The sequence below is a fragment of the Vespula vulgaris genome, chromosome 17, assembly GCF_905475345.1.
Source record: "Vespula vulgaris chromosome 17, iyVesVulg1.1, whole genome shotgun sequence".
Classification (NCBI taxonomy): domain Eukaryota; kingdom Metazoa; phylum Arthropoda; class Insecta; order Hymenoptera; family Vespidae; genus Vespula; species Vespula vulgaris.
The window spans coordinates 3,835,070-3,851,951 of NC_066602.1; the positions used below are offsets into that span (position 1 = coordinate 3,835,070).

Genomic DNA, 16,882 nt, shown 5'->3' on the forward strand with positions numbered 1-16,882 from the left:
TACCTCATAGAAGAAAAAGCACCAAAATGATTAAACAATGTTTCAATGTAAACGAAATTTTAAACGTAGTGATAATACATATCAGTTTTCAAAGTATATCGCTTTATCATTTTATACATATCGTAGTATTATCCTCTATTTTTACGTAGATATAATCAATGAAAACAGATATATTATGGTGGATGAGGTGAACACGATAAATTCATATAAATTACTAGATTACACTTTCTTTGACAAAGTATGAGGTATATTCTGTTTCATTTCTTTTTTTTCTTTTCTGTTCATTTTTTAAGCTGTTCGTTGCTATACCATGAATACTAGTTCTTAATTGATAAATATTTACAATATTACTGGGGTAACTATATTTTCTATAGCAAAATTAAATAATGATTTCTATTGTATCAATCACATGTATTACATATAATTTTACTAACTTTTCCGCATAACTAAAAACCATATCTTACTCTGTAGATAAAACGACATAAGTCAACGATTGTAACGTTGAAAAACGAATGTATAAAAAGAAATAAGTACAGACATACATACAACTAAGAAAAATATTGCATTCGATATTATGTATGACAGTGAACGTCGATTACTGCAGAGTACAAGTTTTAGGTCGCATTGTGTGCTTTAGCATCACTGAGAAAATTTTAGGATATTTGCGACGTTAAAGATATGATAAATGTACCTATTTAATAAATCCGGTATGTATTACAAAGCGATACTCAGTATAATAATCCTATATTAATTGTATTAAAAAAAATGTTGTTGTTTATAGAAAATATATTGTGAAAATAAAATGAAAAGAAAAAAAAAAAGGAAACGCTCCCGAGATCATGTAATTATATAGCTTTGGAAGGAATAATATGTTGATAAATAAACAATACAATGCAATTAGAAATGATTATTGCTTTATATATTACAGTTGGCCTCAAAGAAATATATTTTTCTTTTTTTGTTTTTTTGTATTGTTTTTATCATCAAAGAAATATTAAACATGCGCGTCTGTCATACATTCCTTGTTTCTACTGTGTCATTCACACCTTATTAAATGTTATAAACATTTCCATATTTCATTCCAAAATATCTTTGTACAAATCTATAAAAATTTCTTGAAAAAGTTGCTATTCTAAGTCCAAAATAAGATACTAAATGCCATAAAAAGACAACTTAATGCCACGTAAGGACTTTTCCGTTCACCAATTCGTGCAGATTTCCAAAACAAACCAAGGAACCTGATAATAGAATATATATTAATAAAGATCATTAAAAAACATGTATCATTATAATTATTGATTAATACATAATAGATCAATGATTATTACAATTATCAATGCATTTATATATAATTATTATATTTAATAATATTAGAATTTGTATAAGAATATTACGTATAAGTGATTCAAGATACAACATGGTATAAGTTAACATATATAAATGCAGTTGAAGATCAATAAAATTTTTTATATTTCATGCTATTATCTGATCATTCATATTTACCCAACTTTTCCTAAACGATTATCTAAAAAACTTGGAGCAATAGATCTGATGTAAGTACAGGTACATATTAACAGAAGTATGACGCAAACCAGACTCTGAAAATTAAATATCGCAGACTGCCAAATACGGCAAAAATTAATAAATGTTTTTTTGTATACTGAAATAGAATTATAAATATATTAAATGATAAAAAAGTGAATATAGTAAAGATAAGTAACAATAATTTGTATAGGATTACTATGAAATAAAAATAAAGTTTGTACAAAATTTTATGTGAAAAAGGTTATGTGACATTATAATGGAAACTTCAATATATCTTACTTTTTACACTTTAAAATTAATAAATTAATATCGCATAGTAATTTACCATTATGATGGAAAAATAGACGACTCATTAACATCCGAATGTTGAAGATAGCAAAAGGAGTGACGTTCTCCGATTTAAATGCAAAATATCGTGTCAACTTTGCAGGCTTATCAACAAAACCACCCTAAACAAACATCAAAATAATGTTACGTTAAGGTAAAAAAAAAATAACCTCGTGTACGCATTGTGTTATTGATAATGCTTTTCAAAAAATTCAAAAATCTTAAAATTTCTCGTAAAATTGTTTTCATAAAAAAATATTTCCTTATCAGATTCGTATCTTAAGAATTTCTTTAATATAAAAAAAACCATCTTCTTTACTTTGAGAAATAATTATTTTTTTTAATATCACTAACCAGATTACTTATATTTGTGAAATGTAGCCTTTCTAATCAAAGTATAAGACACTTTTTTCATGTTACAACGCATATATGCATACACATCACACACATGCATGCACGTACACACATCTATGTTTGAATTTTAGCTTAGATACTTTTGTGATGATCAATCATGACTACAACTAAAGATTCAATTACAGAATGTACTTGTAATGTTTGTCAAAGTGTACGTCTAAGAATAGATCAAATATTTTGTGTATTAGATATATATGGTTGGATGTTAGACTTTTATGTAGTGGTATGTTTACAAAATGAGGTTAAGTTTTCTTACGTATAAAGAGTAATTATAATTGGATTATTCAGTTTATTAAAAAAATATTTGATATAAAAAAATCTAATGATATTAGTTTTAGATTAATAATTATCTTTATAGGACTTTTACCGAGAGAAATTATGGGACAAGTTACCAAAAAGTTGGAAACTTGCTTTACAAGATATACCTCCAGACGAATTTGGATTATGGTTGTCACGAGAATGTTCTTGGTATAATTTGTTGCAATTCACATAAAAAGATATTTGTATACAGCTATAAGTACAAGCCTATAATCAATAACATATCTTTTATAGCACAAGAATATTACCCCTGTCGTTATTGGCATTACGTAAAGTTATAGATAATCTACAATTGAATAGGAATGATGAGAATTTAAGCAATTTTTTACAATGTGAAAAATCAATGATAATAAAGACAAAATGTAAAGATGTAACTTCTTTATACTTGTTGGATAACAAGCAACAATTGGAAGACTTAGATTCTGCTTCCTCGCAATTTATAAAATTATTTAGAAAACATGTGAAAAAGAAAAAGAGGCATGAAATAGAACAAATGGCACAGGTGATTATTTTAAATAGAATCATAAATATTAACAAAATTTACATACAATATATATGAAACATAGATGTGCGTATATTATGCTCAAAAGTCAGAGTGCAAATCTATAGTAGATGTTGGAGCAGGACTAGGCCATTTAGCTAGAATATTGACTTACCAATATGGATTACATGTAGCATGTATTGAACAGGATGAATTATTATCAAAAAAAGCTAGGTAAACTTCTATCGATTTTCTTTAATTCTTGTTCTTTCTTTTTTTGAAATGTATTATAATATATATGAGGTTTATAGATTATATGATGAAGAATTGTTGATGTCTATGCGTAAACACGAGCCTAATTTCTCTCCACTTAAATTGGAACATATATCAGTGAAGTTAGAAACTTCTAATCATGCAAAAGTGAAAGTTACACAGCATTTACACAAAATATTCACAAATATTTATAATGTTAATACAGAATGTCTGAAGTATGGAATTATTGGACTACATCCATGTGGAGACTTAGCATCAATTCTCTTAAATTTATATTCGTTGACTAAAGAAGCAAGATTCATGTGTATTGTAGGATGTTGCTATATGAAAATGACATTAGAGTTTGTATCTTCTATATATATATATATATATACATACATACATAGACATCCTAATTTATTTACATTATTATAGGGGAGAAGAATGTCTTTACATATTTTGGTTTCTTTATTAGGTCTAATAATGAAAACAAACAAAAAGGATATCCACTAAGCTCATATCTGTCATTTAAAAATCACAAGCTTTCGTATAATGCTTTGGAAGTAGCTTGCCATGCTATTGAAAAACATTGCGATAAATTGAAAAACAACAACTATGCGGATTTAATAGTACAGTATAATATTATATATAAAATCCCGAAATATATACTCAAATTAATACAAACTTATTTTTAAGGTACATGCTTACAGAGCAGTTTTGGAAAATATACTTACAGAAAGAAATTTGTTGCCTTCCCATAGTCAATTAAAAAATGTTAAAGTAACAAGAGATATGACTTTTAAACAGTTAAGAAGAAAATATATAAAATTCTATACATAGCTATAAAAATATATTATACAATCTAAGTGATAAATTTTATATATATATATTTTGCTCTTTCAGATATTGTTTTCTTGCAACACGTCATCTTCAATCTGAATTACAACCAAAGGATACTGATCTCGAAGGAACAGAAGTAGAACATTATTTAAGTTACTGGTTACAAATTGTTATATTTTCTTCTCTTAGGATTTTACTGGCACCATTGGTAGAAACATTAGTACTTTTGGATAGATTTTTATATCTTTCAGAAAGAAATTTAAATCCTATAATAAGACCGGTATTTAATGCAAAATTGTCACCACGAAACTTAGTTTTAATTTCTGTAAAAAATCGTGAGGAAATATAAATAACATCGATATTTGTTATTGCCATGTAATATTTTAAGTTCCCACATCAAGATAATTTCTTTAATGTACTTAAATAATTATAAATAAAAAAATTTCCTAATAAAAACTTTAATCTTCTTACATTAAGCAGTATGTACGGATGAATTACGTGGTTGTTTTATCCAAAATCCCCATTTAGCAAATGTTTCACCATTTTTTTCTTCTGTTGGGCCACGAAATACTTTTATTTTTACACGTGGAACTTCTATAATAAAAGTAACAAAAAAACATTGATCCAAATATGTATTGATTAAAATTATCCTATACGACTCAAAATTTTACCATATTTTTTGTAGTACAATTTGTTTGGCTTATCATCTTCTGATGATGCATGTACTATCAACCACAGAAGATAGCATATAAAAATTATTTTTTGTAAGAATAACATAGCACAAAATTAAAAAATAATTATATTATTACAGTTACGTTAGATGATCAATACTATGGCAATTGAAATGAACATACCATGTATATATACCAACATGCAGTATTCAGAGCATGACATGTGATAGAAGTTTCATTTGTGTTTTTATCTATAGTTTTTTACCAAAGAGAGAAAGTTATTTTCTATATAAAAATGAGATCGCATTACAAAGAAAAGTCTGATAAAATAATTAAATTGAAACAGGTACAAGTGAAAGACGATTTTTTAAAATTTTGATAATGTATTTTCATTTCTTATATTTATAAGTTACTGTTAGTCTCCATCTTTTTTTTAATAAGGGAAGCACCTGATTATATCATTTTGTGAATTATCTATACATACATTCAAACTACACGAAAAACATTGACAAGTTGATTTTTAACGCCATTGTAGACGGCACTTCCAACAAAGCGTTTTAAATCTAAACGAAAGTATGGTTGTCAGTTTTTAATGAAGTTCGCTCATTTTATACATTTATTGTTATTATTATTATCATCATTATTATTATCATTATTATTATTATTAATATCATTATTATGCAAATGTATAGTAACAATGTAGCACTATTTCAGGATGATAACTTTGATCTGAAATTTCACAAGTTAGTTTTTATATATAATTTGTATGATTGAACATTTTTTTTTTACTCGTCTCATTTCTTTTCTTTTCTTTCTTTTTTTTTTTTTTTTTTTAATGAAAACAAAGATATTCTTGACATATAGTTACTAAATATTGTACATACATATTATGTACGATTTGGCTTTATTGTAACATATGCTTTTGTTAAGAGCAAATAGAGAATCGATTATTGTCTTGGAATATAAAGCCTCGTATTATCAATCACAGATCCAAAAATGAGAAAGGCTTTTTGGTACGTTCAATTGTGCAAAATACAACAGGAGAAATAAGTTTAGATTTTAAATGATTTTGCGAGAGTATAAATTTTTTCTGATATTTTTACTCTTTTTTACGTATTTCGTATTATACAATAATATATCTTCTATAGCGAATTTTTAATTAATCGTTATATTCACAGAGATAGATCGTTAAAATATTTTCATTGTAAACATAGTTATTATCTTGATAAAATTTTGGTTATGTTCGAAATAATATCAAATAAATTGACTATTTTTTTGCGTTTAAAAATAAATAAAAGGATCTCCGAAAGTGAATTAACATTAATTTTTATGATTAATTTTGTCACGAATTATATTTGTTGTATGTGTGTGTTCATGTGTACGTGTATGTATATATATATATATTAAATTTAATAATTCTTGACCTTAACCTTTAATGCTTAACGACTACAACTCTCAATATATAACGTTTAATATTATTAACAAAGATTCGTCTCGATCAATAAATCGCGATACATAATTATTATTATCATGTTGGAAGACATCATTGGAAGACGAGTTTCATTCTGTGATTATTAATTAACAATCCTCCATAATATTTAACATTTCGATAGTACAATAGTAATTGTTATAGTTTTTTAAAACACTTTGATCATTATTTTCAATAAAAAGTTTCATAATTTGATTAAATGTATAAAAATTAACCTTAAAAAAAAATGTCTGATAACAAAAGTCATATAAGATTATAAATTTAACCGAGTATTATAAATTTCTTTGAAAATCTCAACGAACGCATTAATCGTTTCGATGAAAAAATGTCACGATTAAATTTTGTGTGTGTGTGTGTGTGTATCATGTAAACAAATCCTCGAAAAATACTAATAGAAAAATTAAATTCTATTGGACTATCGAAAAATTAAAAATTATTACAACGCTTTAAATGTTCTCAAATCGATAAACAGTTGTAAAAAAAAAAAAAGAAAAAAGAAAGGTAGGTACTCGTAAACTTTGTAATTATATACTTAAGTCACGTTTTCAATATGCTTCTAAATAAACCTTATTGAAATTTATTCAACGAGAGAACATTCTCTAAGCGTTTTAATTATCGATTCAATCACGTAATGCATATACTTAAAACTAAGATATATTTTCTAAACGGACTTTACAAACTTTGGAAGACGTTCGATTATTCGACTAATCGTTTGTACAATTTTCTTGTACATACATACATACATACATACATAACCAAGTGCATTATTAATTTGCACTCGACGAATGCACGTTTATTTTATTTTATTATTGAACCTTCGATGGCACTTTCAATGCATCTACATTTAGGCGAACTATCTTTTATATCTATGGCACAAACATGAGGGATAACTCTTTTTAAGTTTCTTTTTTTCTTTTTCTTTCTTTTTCCTTTTATATATATATATTTTTTTATATCTTTTGCAAGAGAGTATACGTACTATAATTGTGACCATCGAACGTCATCGTGACGTGCATCTTGTTTAAAGCGTACTTAAAAATTATAAGGTACGCGATCAGGATTATAAAATCCGAAAACTCGTTTTTCAACAGTTTTTATATGTAATATGGAAGACATCGATGCTGACGATATGTAATCTAAATGAATTTTCTAAAAAGCTTCTTATCATCATTCGAAAAAGAAATGTTTATTTTGGAAGACTCTTGATTTATAACATTTCCTTCGCTCATTTATAGATCTCTTTTTTTTATTTTTTTTTATTTTTCTTTTCTTTTCTTTTTTCTTTTCTTTTCTTTTCCTTTCCTTTTTTTTTTTTTTTTATTCAATGGTCAATGGACAGTTCAGATTTCTGAAACTGTAAAATGTTTTTTTTTTTATTCTTTTTTTTATTTTGCATATTGTTAGATATGTCAGTTCTGGTTGAATTTAAATATACAATATATCATCAAAATATCTCTAATTATGACAGAACTCTAAGCGATCTTAAATGGAAGACACTTGATTTGTTAGATTTCAATGAATCTAACTATAATCATTTTGAAGATCGTTGAAAGAGTTAAGATGAAATCAGATGATTGAGAAATTTGATCGCTTATTGCACGTTATGACGAATTTTTGTTTATCCTTAAAAATTTGTCTATCTTTCTATTTCCAGAAGATACTATACATTTTGTTGTCCCATTAGGATCAATGAAAATTTGCGATTCAACATTTCTCAAGCTCAGAATGAGATGAATGAAAAAATGAAAGCAATAAGATTATTATATGAATCATTTAAAAGGGTAAGCCAATTTCAAAGGCATCAATCAAAGCAGTGCCAGAGTCATATACCCCAATTACCCCAAAGAGTATACCTAAAAAGATGACAAAACAATCATATGCCACAGCGCTCCATTCCATAGAATTTCTCTTAAGTTTAAGATGAAAGTAGCAAGGCCATATGAAGGACAACATGGTGCCGGTGAAGGAGCCAATGAAACCCATGAGAATACTGAAATGCGGTATGAATATAGCCATAAGAATGGTGAAGACAATTACACCAACTCTCCATGCTAAACCCCAAACTTTAAGTTCTCTATCGACTGTCCAGATTGTAGGAAAAATTGTTTTAGGTCGACCTCTGAAAAATGCTCTTTCGAGGAGTTCACAAGCAGCATAATATGGCAGAGGATAAGACAATACAGCTTTAACTACCAGACAAAAATTGACTAAACCTTTGAAGCCAGGTGAATGAAGATTGTTCGTGATCACCTGTTGCGTATCGTTCTGAAAAGTCAGAAAGCAAATCCATCCAAAGAGAGATTTAAAGGCTGCAGCAGCTATATGACTCCAATTTAACATCCAATTGAACTTGGAACGATCTATCAGATTCCCTTCTAATGTTGGCAGAAAGATTTGAGAGGTATAACTGAATACAATTACACCAAGTGAGATTGGAAAGTTTTTCATATCGATAGTCCATTTAACTTTAGACCATCCCCAATCACCTATCTCCAAGATACAGTAACCAACGATAATGAAATTTATGAAAAGATGAGACATTGTACACCAAAAGCTGAGCATTGATACATGTTGCAAAGATTTGAGAAAGCCAAGAGGAAGTAAAAATATGCCTATCAGCATCATCCAACTTCTTGTATCGATAGCACCTTCGGGAAAAGAGCCGATCATTAAATCACCACATACAACAACGTATAAGATGCAGGTCATCAACAATTCTATTATTTGTGCAATGTTTACTGCCCTTGCACCCCATCTTGGACCGAAACATTCTTTGGCAATGGCTACGTAAGAATCTCGTACTCTCACACGTTGCCCTGTTACTGTGTCGAACTCATACAGACACTCGACGAGAATCTTACCAGTGTAACAACAGATATGTGCAATACCGACCATTGCTGCGATTGCCCAATAGCCTCCTCGTAGGACTGCGAATGGTAAGGATACGATGAACATTCCCTGAAAAAAAAAATATTATTTTCTTTTTACTTCAATTTTTTTCCTCTTTTTTTTTCTTTTTTTTTTTATTGATGGAACTTAAAAAGAAAAAAGTTGTCATTCAAATTCGGTGATCTTTTTTCCTTTCATCTTTCTTTTTTAATTAATCGAACAAAAAAAGAAATATTTTATCTCACAGATTATATCTCTCAGATCTCTTTTTGTTTGTTTGTTTAAATTAATGAAGCTTGAAACAAAAAGTATTGCATCTGTCTTATTTCAATTTGCTGATCTTGTTTTATTTTTTTATTTATTCTTTTTTTTTGTAATCAATCGAACTCTGATTACCTGAATGGCATTGGTAACATTCCATGCTGCTTGCCATTCATTAATCTTTACACCAGAGCTACCAAATTCACCACCACCTTCGTCATATTCGCTAAACTCTCCACTGCTCAAACTTCCTGTTCTAGCTTTATCTCTGTGGAAAAAAAAAAGAAAAAAATATATATATATATGATTATATGAACTAGTAACTCATAATAGTTCATAATAAAAAATAGAATCAGATAAGTAAGACGCAATTAATTCCTTTGATTAGGATTTAAAAATAGGAGGATAAAAACTTACCCATTTCTCTGATAACTAAAAGAATCCTCAGCAATAGCAACGTTATTCTGTTCTCTATATGCTTGTTCACCATTCATTGTCGTCATCTCGGTATTATCTTCGCCTTCTCCAAAAGATTTGAAATCGCCGGTACGAGCTTGAGAATCACCTTGACCAGCCATGCCGGTACCACGGATTAATTCCATACATGGACTATTTTCTGGCCATTTCGCTTTTAATGTCTCCCAAGCAACGTTAACTGTCGCTCCGAAGGACGGTATATAAAATCCTCGGAAACTAGTCATCTTGAAAGATTTTTTTTCGAATCTAGGACGATTCGAATTCGATGAGTTATCGATTAGAGTATCATATAGTATAATAATATACTAGATAAGAAATATAAAAAAAGAATCAAACATATATATGTATATATATATATATATATATATATATATATATATACTTTTATATTTAATTTAAAAATTATTTTATAGAATTATCATGAAAAAATTCACGTGTTAATGTTGATCTAATAGATTAATAATTTAAGCAAAAATTACAAACGCGAATCGCTAATTTTTCTCACGAGTTTTAAATCCTTTTATTGTATCATAAATAAATCGAATAATCTTTTTTCCGGATAAAAATGTTTAAAATTATATATGATTACTTACGAAATCGAATTATTTCTTCTTTCTCCGATGAAATTAAACGAGAAGGTCGAACCTTCTTCTTCTTCTTCTTCTTTTTGAAGAAGACACGATCGGTCCTCTTCTCGTTGTACAAGGAAAAACGATTGACAAGGGAACTAATCTAAAAATTGATTCTTAATTTGAGAATAAAGATCCATGAATGGAATAAGAAGAAAATGGATTTGAAAATGATTTAACTAAACTACAAGGAACACAACCAGAGCATGGCTATCTATGGGTGATCGTCGAATTCCTAATCACGAACCCCTTAATCGTCGCATTGACCAAGGGAGGGTTGTTCGCTACTGGGATTGGAAGATCGGGGAATATGGCCAGCATCCCTCGAACGCGCAGGGCTCGATCGATCATCCACTCGCGGTCCATGATATGATAAGATACTACATCTCGTTTCAGGTTCGTCTCTGCAGTTTTTTTTTCAGACCCATTTTTTTTTTTTTTTTTTTTTTCATTTATTTACATTTATTATTTCATTTTGTTCATCCGATAAATTCCGAATTTTTTCAAATTTTCTCGTCAGAATTTTTGTTATAAAAATATATAAATTAATTCAGAATATTCTTCTTTTTACTTTCTTATTTCATTTAATTTTGCTCATCCTAAAATTTCGAATCTTTCCGTGACAATTTTTTGAAAAAAAATTCAATTTTTTTCTTTTTATTTAATCTTTTTCATCGAGAAATTTTATCAGAATTTGTTGGTAAAAATTGAAATCGATTAATCAATTAGAAAATAGAATAAAAATTTGGAAATGGATTGAATTAATTCGGATCACAAGAAGATGAAACTTCGATTATTTAGGATAAATGATTTATTCCAACATTTCTTAAAAAAATAATTCATGCATCAACCACGTGAAATATATCAGAAGTCAAAGTTTTGTACGGCTTAATATTTATAAGATTCGAACTTTTTTTTTAAATTGTCTCTTGCGTGTGGTGTGTATGTGTGTGTGTATGTACGTGTATTTAAAATATGATGAAATAGTAAAAATATTTTTTTTTTTATAACAATAATAGCAAGAGTACCGATGACGAGAATCAAGATCTTTTTTTTTTATTTCATTTTATTATTATTATTATTTTTATTCTTTTTTTATAATTTTTATCTACATATGCAATTTGTTTGAGGCATGTTTTGTTTTTTTAATTTTTTATTGCACATCAAGCAATCGATTGTTATTGAAAATATTTTCTTTTCTTTTTTCTTTTTCTTTTCTTTTTTTTTCTTTCTTCACCAATAATAAATGACATTTTTTATATGTGTGCAAGTGTGTAATATATTATTGCATACAACACTAAGGGTGTTCTATAATAACATCGAACACATCATATGTGTATATATATATATATATATATATATATATATATATGATCGTGTGTGTGTGTGTACAATTAAGATAATGTTTAATTACGATATTCACAAAAATACCGAATAGTATGATATTTTTTACGAAGCTATTTTTTTCTACCCCATAGATTTCTACTTATAAATGATAAGAAAGTTTCCTCTACTAGATAATTATGAATTTTTCTTCAAATTGTAAGCTGTTTATGAATTTTTAAAGATGATATATTAAAAATATATATATATATATATTTATATATATTTATATTTATAATAAATAAAGAAGAAGAAGAAGAAAAGAAAAAAAATTTGTTTTTATTACTTATCTCAAACTTTTCACAGTGACTTTTTGGTAGTTAATATTCTTACATTTATTATCTTAACTGATTTTCAATGGTGATTTGTTCTTCTTTTTTTTTTTTCCATTATTTTAACTACCAGAAAGAGAGCCATGTAATCATAAAGATAAAGTGATAAAACTTCTATAATATTGTACAAAAACTAATACTACGTATTAGCATCACTATTTTTTGGTAACACTTGTGCGATTATAACGTAAAACATTTTTTTATATGTATTATGCAAATGTGTACATCGATTGTTTGATGAAAATTAAAAGTTGGAAATTTCAATTTTCTATTACGAATATTTTTTACTCTTTTTTTTTTTCACATTACGACCTTAAATCGTTTAACTAAATGTTTATATAACAATATCATTTGACACATCAACGAAACTATAGCTGATTTAATTGTCAGTCTTTTACCTTTTCTAAGAAAATGCATAATAACATACCATGACATGTATGTATGTACATGATTTTTGAGAATTTTGTAACATTATTTTGTACATGCAGGAATGACACACAAATGTAGTAAATGTATAAATATTTGAAATACAAGATCCTTAAGAGACTGATTATAGCCACCAATTTGGGGAAAAAAAAAAAAAAAAACCACTTAAAAAATACGCTTAAAAAAATAATACAGTATTTTAGAAACCAAACCTTGTACTAACAACATTACCCATTAAGCATAAAATACCCAAGAGTTTATAATCAATTATTTATATATATATAATAATAAATATATATATATATATATATATAATATATACATATATGTATATGTATATATACATATATATATATATACATATAATAGAGATAATAGCAAGAAATTAAATGTACAGATAAACGTTAATAAGACTATACGGATTATAAATCGTCAATAATTCATTTAAATAACATTTTGCATCATCATTGTATTATACAAGCAATAATGTGCACTTAAATCCTTATTTATATTAAATACTCTTGCTTAAAGTGTCTAATAATGTATTTATAACACAGTAACATCTAAGACAAAGGCAAAATTTAACCATTTTATTACACATTTATCTGCTGTACTTTGAATGCTCAATGGAAATTATTTGTAGTTAAGTGTACTGTGAGATGTTTATCAAATACGATAGCTTATTTACTCATTAACATCTCTTTGCGTTTGGTGAGAATCACTATCAGACGTTATACTTTCAATAGCACTATCTTGTTGTGAAAGTGTTTCTGAACTTCTGGCTACACATACTTTATTAGACTTCATTTCTGCGCGACCAGATTTAAGACTCTGGTCTGTGAGATTAGGACTTGAAGTGGAATGTAACGAAGTATTAGTTTGTGGAGCTATTGTTCGTTGGCATGAATGCAACATTAATTCCGGGCCTCCACCATATGTGTTTAAGAAAAAGTGCCATAGCTCTTCTGGTATTTGCCCGCAATCTGATCCTACAAAACATACGTTTCATAATAATGAAAATAAATTGGATTATATTTATATTTTAAGCATAACATCACAGAACTTACCAACTTTAAGTATGTTTAGTCCATTTTTATTTACGACGATTGAATTATTATCGATTGGTCCAGGTGGTTGTGTCTCCTTACCTCTAACAAAACCTTGCCACTGTCGCAACCAGGCCATTGCCAAACCATAAATAGCACCAGGATTTTCTGTATTATGATTTAATCGCTGAAATATTTCCATCTCATATTGTCTTCTTTTCTGCAAAGATTCATACTTTTCTTCGCAACTTGGACATTCATAAAGTTGTGTACATGCTGGTCCACCTCCAAATCTAAAAGGATCAAGTATTTTAGTTAAGGGGACTGCGTAGAAATTTATAAACAACATACAAAACAATTTATGTTAATATTTTTTAACTCTGTTGGAACACTTACGTGTTATAAAGATATTCCCAAACAGCTTGTGGTATTGGCATGCAAAGTTTATCACTTATTTGAGCTGTCATTGGATTTTCACCGCCATGAGGGCAAAGGAAATCAGAATTATCTATAGGCCCTGGTTCAGAAAATGTATTAAAACGATTTATCCATTGTCGTGATACAAAGAAATTTAGCTCAGATGGTTCGCGAGATGAAATTTCCATCAATTCCATTGTTCTATCACGTAGTTGCATCATCTCTGGAGACCACTTTTTATAAAATAGCACATAAGCTTCGCAATGTTTAACAGTTTCTGGTGAAACCTCCGTAACACATTGATCATCAAATTCAAACCATTTATTAACAATAGAATTCAATGCATAACATGTATAATGACCACCGCCAGCTGTACCATGATGACAAATAACAGATATCAAGTCATACGTGGTAACTTTGGACACGCATTCCTTATGCAAGTATGGTCTCATATCTAATCCTTCTAATGGAAAAGAGACGTAATTTGCTATTTTAGAACTAAACATTAGTTCATGACGAAATCTTTTTAAATGAACACAAAGTATTTCTGGGAGCTCTAGAACTTTAGAAAATTTAATTCCATTACGAAGTTTGTTGCACTTCTCACAACTATACATATTATCTCCTTTTAGCTCATCAGCACTGAAAAATGCAGAGAGGCAGTCATGAAGGCTAACAACTGGACCCCAAAACCAAGAACGCATCCATTGCAAAAACCATGAAAGCCAACCATTCTGATTAGTTACATAAACGACATCAGAACATGGACCTGCCTTCTGAGGTGTAAGAGATCCCTGATGCAACATGTCAATGTGATCTCTACTTGGAATAGGTAGTGATAAATCTTGAAATGTTTCTACTCTTGTAGAAATCCTGTCACACGTTAGACACTGTACACTGCTTAAAAGCTTACCATCAAAAATATCGCTTATGATACTTCTTGTTTTCATTTGCTTTTTGGTACGATGTTTGGCAGGTGAGTTTGGTGCAGACCGCTGCTGCTGAGGAAAAGATTGCTCAACGGTAGATTTTTTAATACTTCTATTAGTAAACTTATTTCTTAATTTTTCTGATTGAGAAACACGAGAATAACGTCTCTTTGTACCACGTTCTCCTTCATCGCTTAAAGAACTCTGCTCGCTTACTCCTGAATCGCATGTTTCATATTCACCATCTGACTGACTCGAACCGTTTCCATCTACTTCAGTTTCATCATCATCAGATGAATGTTCTCCAAGCCCTTTCAATCTTAGCAATATATCTTTGTCATCTTCTATGTGTTCCTTTAATTCTTCATGCAATTGGTCCATAAAACATCTTAAGAATTCTTGTGTGTCGTGCTGATGATATCCTCTAAACATAGGATGAACGGTTCTAATACCCGATAAAATGCCATGCGGCACAACATATCCACGTGTTTTCCTATTCCACATATCTCGGATAAGATTTAAATAACTTAAACTTAATGCAGGCTTCTTATCTTTGGACATATAATGTACCAAATGACCACAGTCCAAAAAAAACTGAGTCAATGGTGGCACATTGGATAACGCTTGAAGTGCTGCATTCATGTAACAAGTATTACCTATATTTTGAAGACCAACTAAACCTCTTGGTTTACCAGAAAAATCTTTACTTTCATCCGAATCCGTGCTATCCGGAGAGTCACCAGATTTCTCATTAAATAATCCTCTATCATTATTTACTTTATTTACAAACCATTCTCCATAGAATCTATAATTGATAAAAATCACAATGTCGATATGTCGATATAAAAAAATAACGTATGCATTAATTTCTATTAATTTTACTTACTTGTCTAACATAAGCCTATCCAAACCATCCATTTTATTATCAATATTATTAGGTGCATCTCCAGAATATTTATTCCCCATAGTTTTGACATCAATTTGATTAGGTGACAATGGTGGTGATGGTATGTATCTTGATATAACTTCTTTTTTACAAGCATAACACCATATACGATTCGTAGTAAGATTTATATGAGCACAATGAGCAGGAAACATTTGATTATGAACGGTACTATGATTTAAATGTGTTTCCGCGCATGCAACCCAACGACAGTCGGGGAAAAGACATAACCAAAGATTCGGTCCATTACAATTACAATCATTGCACTTATTGTATCTGTCTTTTTGAGAGACTACACTTTCGATATAAGAAAGATCGCCATGGTTAGCGATATGAGGACAATTCCTTGCTACGACTGGCATTTTGAATTTATAGACTTTCCCTTTCCAACTTGAATCGATCAAAGGGCACTGAATGACACATATAACTTATCTTCTAACATCTGTAGAAAATTTAGGCTACGTTCTGCTCATGTTGACGTTCCGCTCGTTTTCTAACCTGCTCCAAACACGTCTCACTCGAGTATGATCGAGGATTCACCATAAAAACGATTGTCATTAAAGGCATGAGGTCCAAATTCTCAATAAATAAGAAAGCTATAGAAGATACATTGATGGCGGTAACGTAGACACTTCCTATTGGTCGATATTTCATATCGGGAAAACATGGCGGAATCAATATCTATATTATCTCGTCCTTTTAACATCTTAAATTGTTTCAATATTGTGTTTTTCCATGTTTCTTTCCATAGAAAATGTTTTGTCATCATTAAATATAAAAACAAGTTTTATCATGTTTTTAAATCAATTGTAT

At 28.8% G+C, this 16,882-nt stretch overlaps 5 protein-coding genes across 14 annotated transcripts in view; 2 read left to right on the top strand and 3 right to left on the bottom strand.

Annotated features, from left to right (window-relative positions):
* Positions 1-1,123, top strand: part of LOC127069891 (lachesin-like) — an 87,755-nt gene extending 86,632 nt beyond the window's left edge. For 4 of the 7 annotated variants that reach the window (XM_051007554.1, XM_051007547.1, XM_051007549.1 and 1 more), the window contains one exon: positions 294-1,123. The gene's annotated coding sequence lies outside the window, so the exon portion shown is untranslated. The remainder of the gene's footprint in view (positions 1-293) is intronic. The other 3 variants (XM_051007548.1, XM_051007551.1, XM_051007550.1) reach the window with 3 other exon arrangements.
* Positions 898-2,761, bottom strand: LOC127069909 (protein kish-A). 2 transcript variants are annotated; one of them, XM_051007580.1, is made up of 4 exons: positions 2,654-2,761; positions 1,871-1,994; positions 1,504-1,619; positions 898-1,238 (listed from the first exon to the last, which is right to left on the bottom strand). In XM_051007580.1, the coding sequence occupies exons 2-4, from the start codon at positions 1,871-1,873 to the stop codon at positions 1,133-1,135; spliced, it is 225 nt and encodes a 74-aa protein (XP_050863537.1). In that variant the 5' UTR covers positions 1,874-1,994; positions 2,654-2,761; the 3' UTR covers positions 898-1,132. The 2 variants fall into 2 exon arrangements, with proteins under 2 accessions (XP_050863537.1, XP_050863536.1); XM_051007579.1 differs by lacking the exon at positions 2,654-2,761 and adding an exon at positions 2,227-2,373.
* Positions 2,316-4,545, top strand: LOC127069889 (methyltransferase-like protein 25B). 3 transcript variants are annotated; one of them, XM_051007544.1, is made up of 8 exons: positions 2,316-2,437; positions 2,645-2,754; positions 2,839-3,106; positions 3,171-3,319; positions 3,397-3,699; positions 3,813-3,966; positions 4,034-4,143; positions 4,241-4,545. In XM_051007544.1, the coding sequence occupies exons 1-8, from the start codon at positions 2,384-2,386 to the stop codon at positions 4,524-4,526; spliced, it is 1,434 nt and encodes a 477-aa protein (XP_050863501.1). In that variant the 5' UTR covers positions 2,316-2,383; the 3' UTR covers positions 4,527-4,545. The 3 variants fall into 3 exon arrangements, with proteins under 3 accessions (XP_050863501.1, XP_050863499.1, XP_050863498.1); XM_051007542.1 differs by having other exon boundaries at positions 2,361-2,509; XM_051007541.1 differs by having other exon boundaries at positions 2,375-2,527.
* A 1,100-nt stretch (positions 4,546-5,645) lies between these two features.
* Positions 5,646-10,954, bottom strand: LOC127069888 (vesicular inhibitory amino acid transporter). Its single transcript, XM_051007540.1, has 4 exons — positions 10,558-10,954; positions 9,905-10,210; positions 9,623-9,755; positions 5,646-9,295 (listed from the first exon to the last, which is right to left on the bottom strand). The coding sequence occupies exons 2-4, from the start codon at positions 10,186-10,188 to the stop codon at positions 8,111-8,113; spliced, it is 1,602 nt and encodes a 533-aa protein (XP_050863497.1). The 5' UTR covers positions 10,189-10,210; positions 10,558-10,954; the 3' UTR covers positions 5,646-8,110.
* A 432-nt stretch (positions 10,955-11,386) lies between these two features.
* LOC127069879 (ubiquitin carboxyl-terminal hydrolase 20) lies at positions 11,387-16,878 on the bottom strand. Its single transcript, XM_051007502.1, has 4 exons — positions 16,013-16,878; positions 14,177-15,931; positions 13,802-14,073; positions 11,387-13,723 (listed from the first exon to the last, which is right to left on the bottom strand). The coding sequence occupies exons 1-4, from the start codon at positions 16,429-16,431 to the stop codon at positions 13,419-13,421; spliced, it is 2,751 nt and encodes a 916-aa protein (XP_050863459.1). The 5' UTR covers positions 16,432-16,878; the 3' UTR covers positions 11,387-13,418.
* Positions 16,879-16,882: the final 4 nt, after the last annotated feature.

What these genes read in the sequence shown, in the direction of transcription:
- LOC127069909 (XM_051007580.1), bottom strand. An exon ending in AATCGTTTAGGAAAAGTTGG is followed by an intron (nt 1,239 to 1,503) that starts GTAAATATGAAT and finishes TTCTATTATCAG; the next exon opens with GTTCCTTGGTTTGTTTTGGA.
- LOC127069889 (XM_051007541.1), top strand. Translation starts at nt 2,384, where the DNA reads ATGACTACAACTAAAGATTCAATTACAGAATGTACTTGTAATGTTTGT. An exon ending in TTGTCACGAGAATGTTCTTG is followed by an intron (nt 2,755 to 2,838) that starts GTATAATTTGTT and finishes TATCTTTTATAG; the next exon opens with CACAAGAATATTACCCCTGT. An exon ending in AAATAGAACAAATGGCACAG is followed by an intron (nt 3,107 to 3,170) that starts GTGATTATTTTA and finishes TATGAAACATAG; the next exon opens with ATGTGCGTATATTATGCTCA.
- LOC127069888 (XM_051007540.1), bottom strand. Translation starts at nt 10,188, where the DNA reads ATGACTAGTTTCCGAGGATTTTATATACCGTCCTTCGGAGCGACAGTT. An exon ending in TTTAGTTATCAGAGAAATGG is followed by an intron (nt 9,756 to 9,904) that starts GTAAGTTTTTAT and finishes TTTTTTCCACAG; the next exon opens with AGATAAAGCTAGAACAGGAA. An exon ending in ATGTTACCAATGCCATTCAG is followed by an intron (nt 9,296 to 9,622) that starts GTAATCAGAGTT and finishes TTTTTTTTTCAG; the next exon opens with GGAATGTTCATCGTATCCTT.
- LOC127069879 (XM_051007502.1), bottom strand. Translation starts at nt 16,431, where the DNA reads ATGCCAGTCGTAGCAAGGAATTGTCCTCATATCGCTAACCATGGCGAT. An exon ending in TGGGAATATCTTTATAACAC is followed by an intron (nt 14,074 to 14,176) that starts GTAAGTGTTCCA and finishes TGATCCTTTTAG; the next exon opens with ATTTGGAGGTGGACCAGCAT. An exon ending in ACTAAACATACTTAAAGTTG is followed by an intron (nt 13,724 to 13,801) that starts GTAAGTTCTGTG and finishes TATGTTTTGTAG; the next exon opens with GATCAGATTGCGGGCAAATA.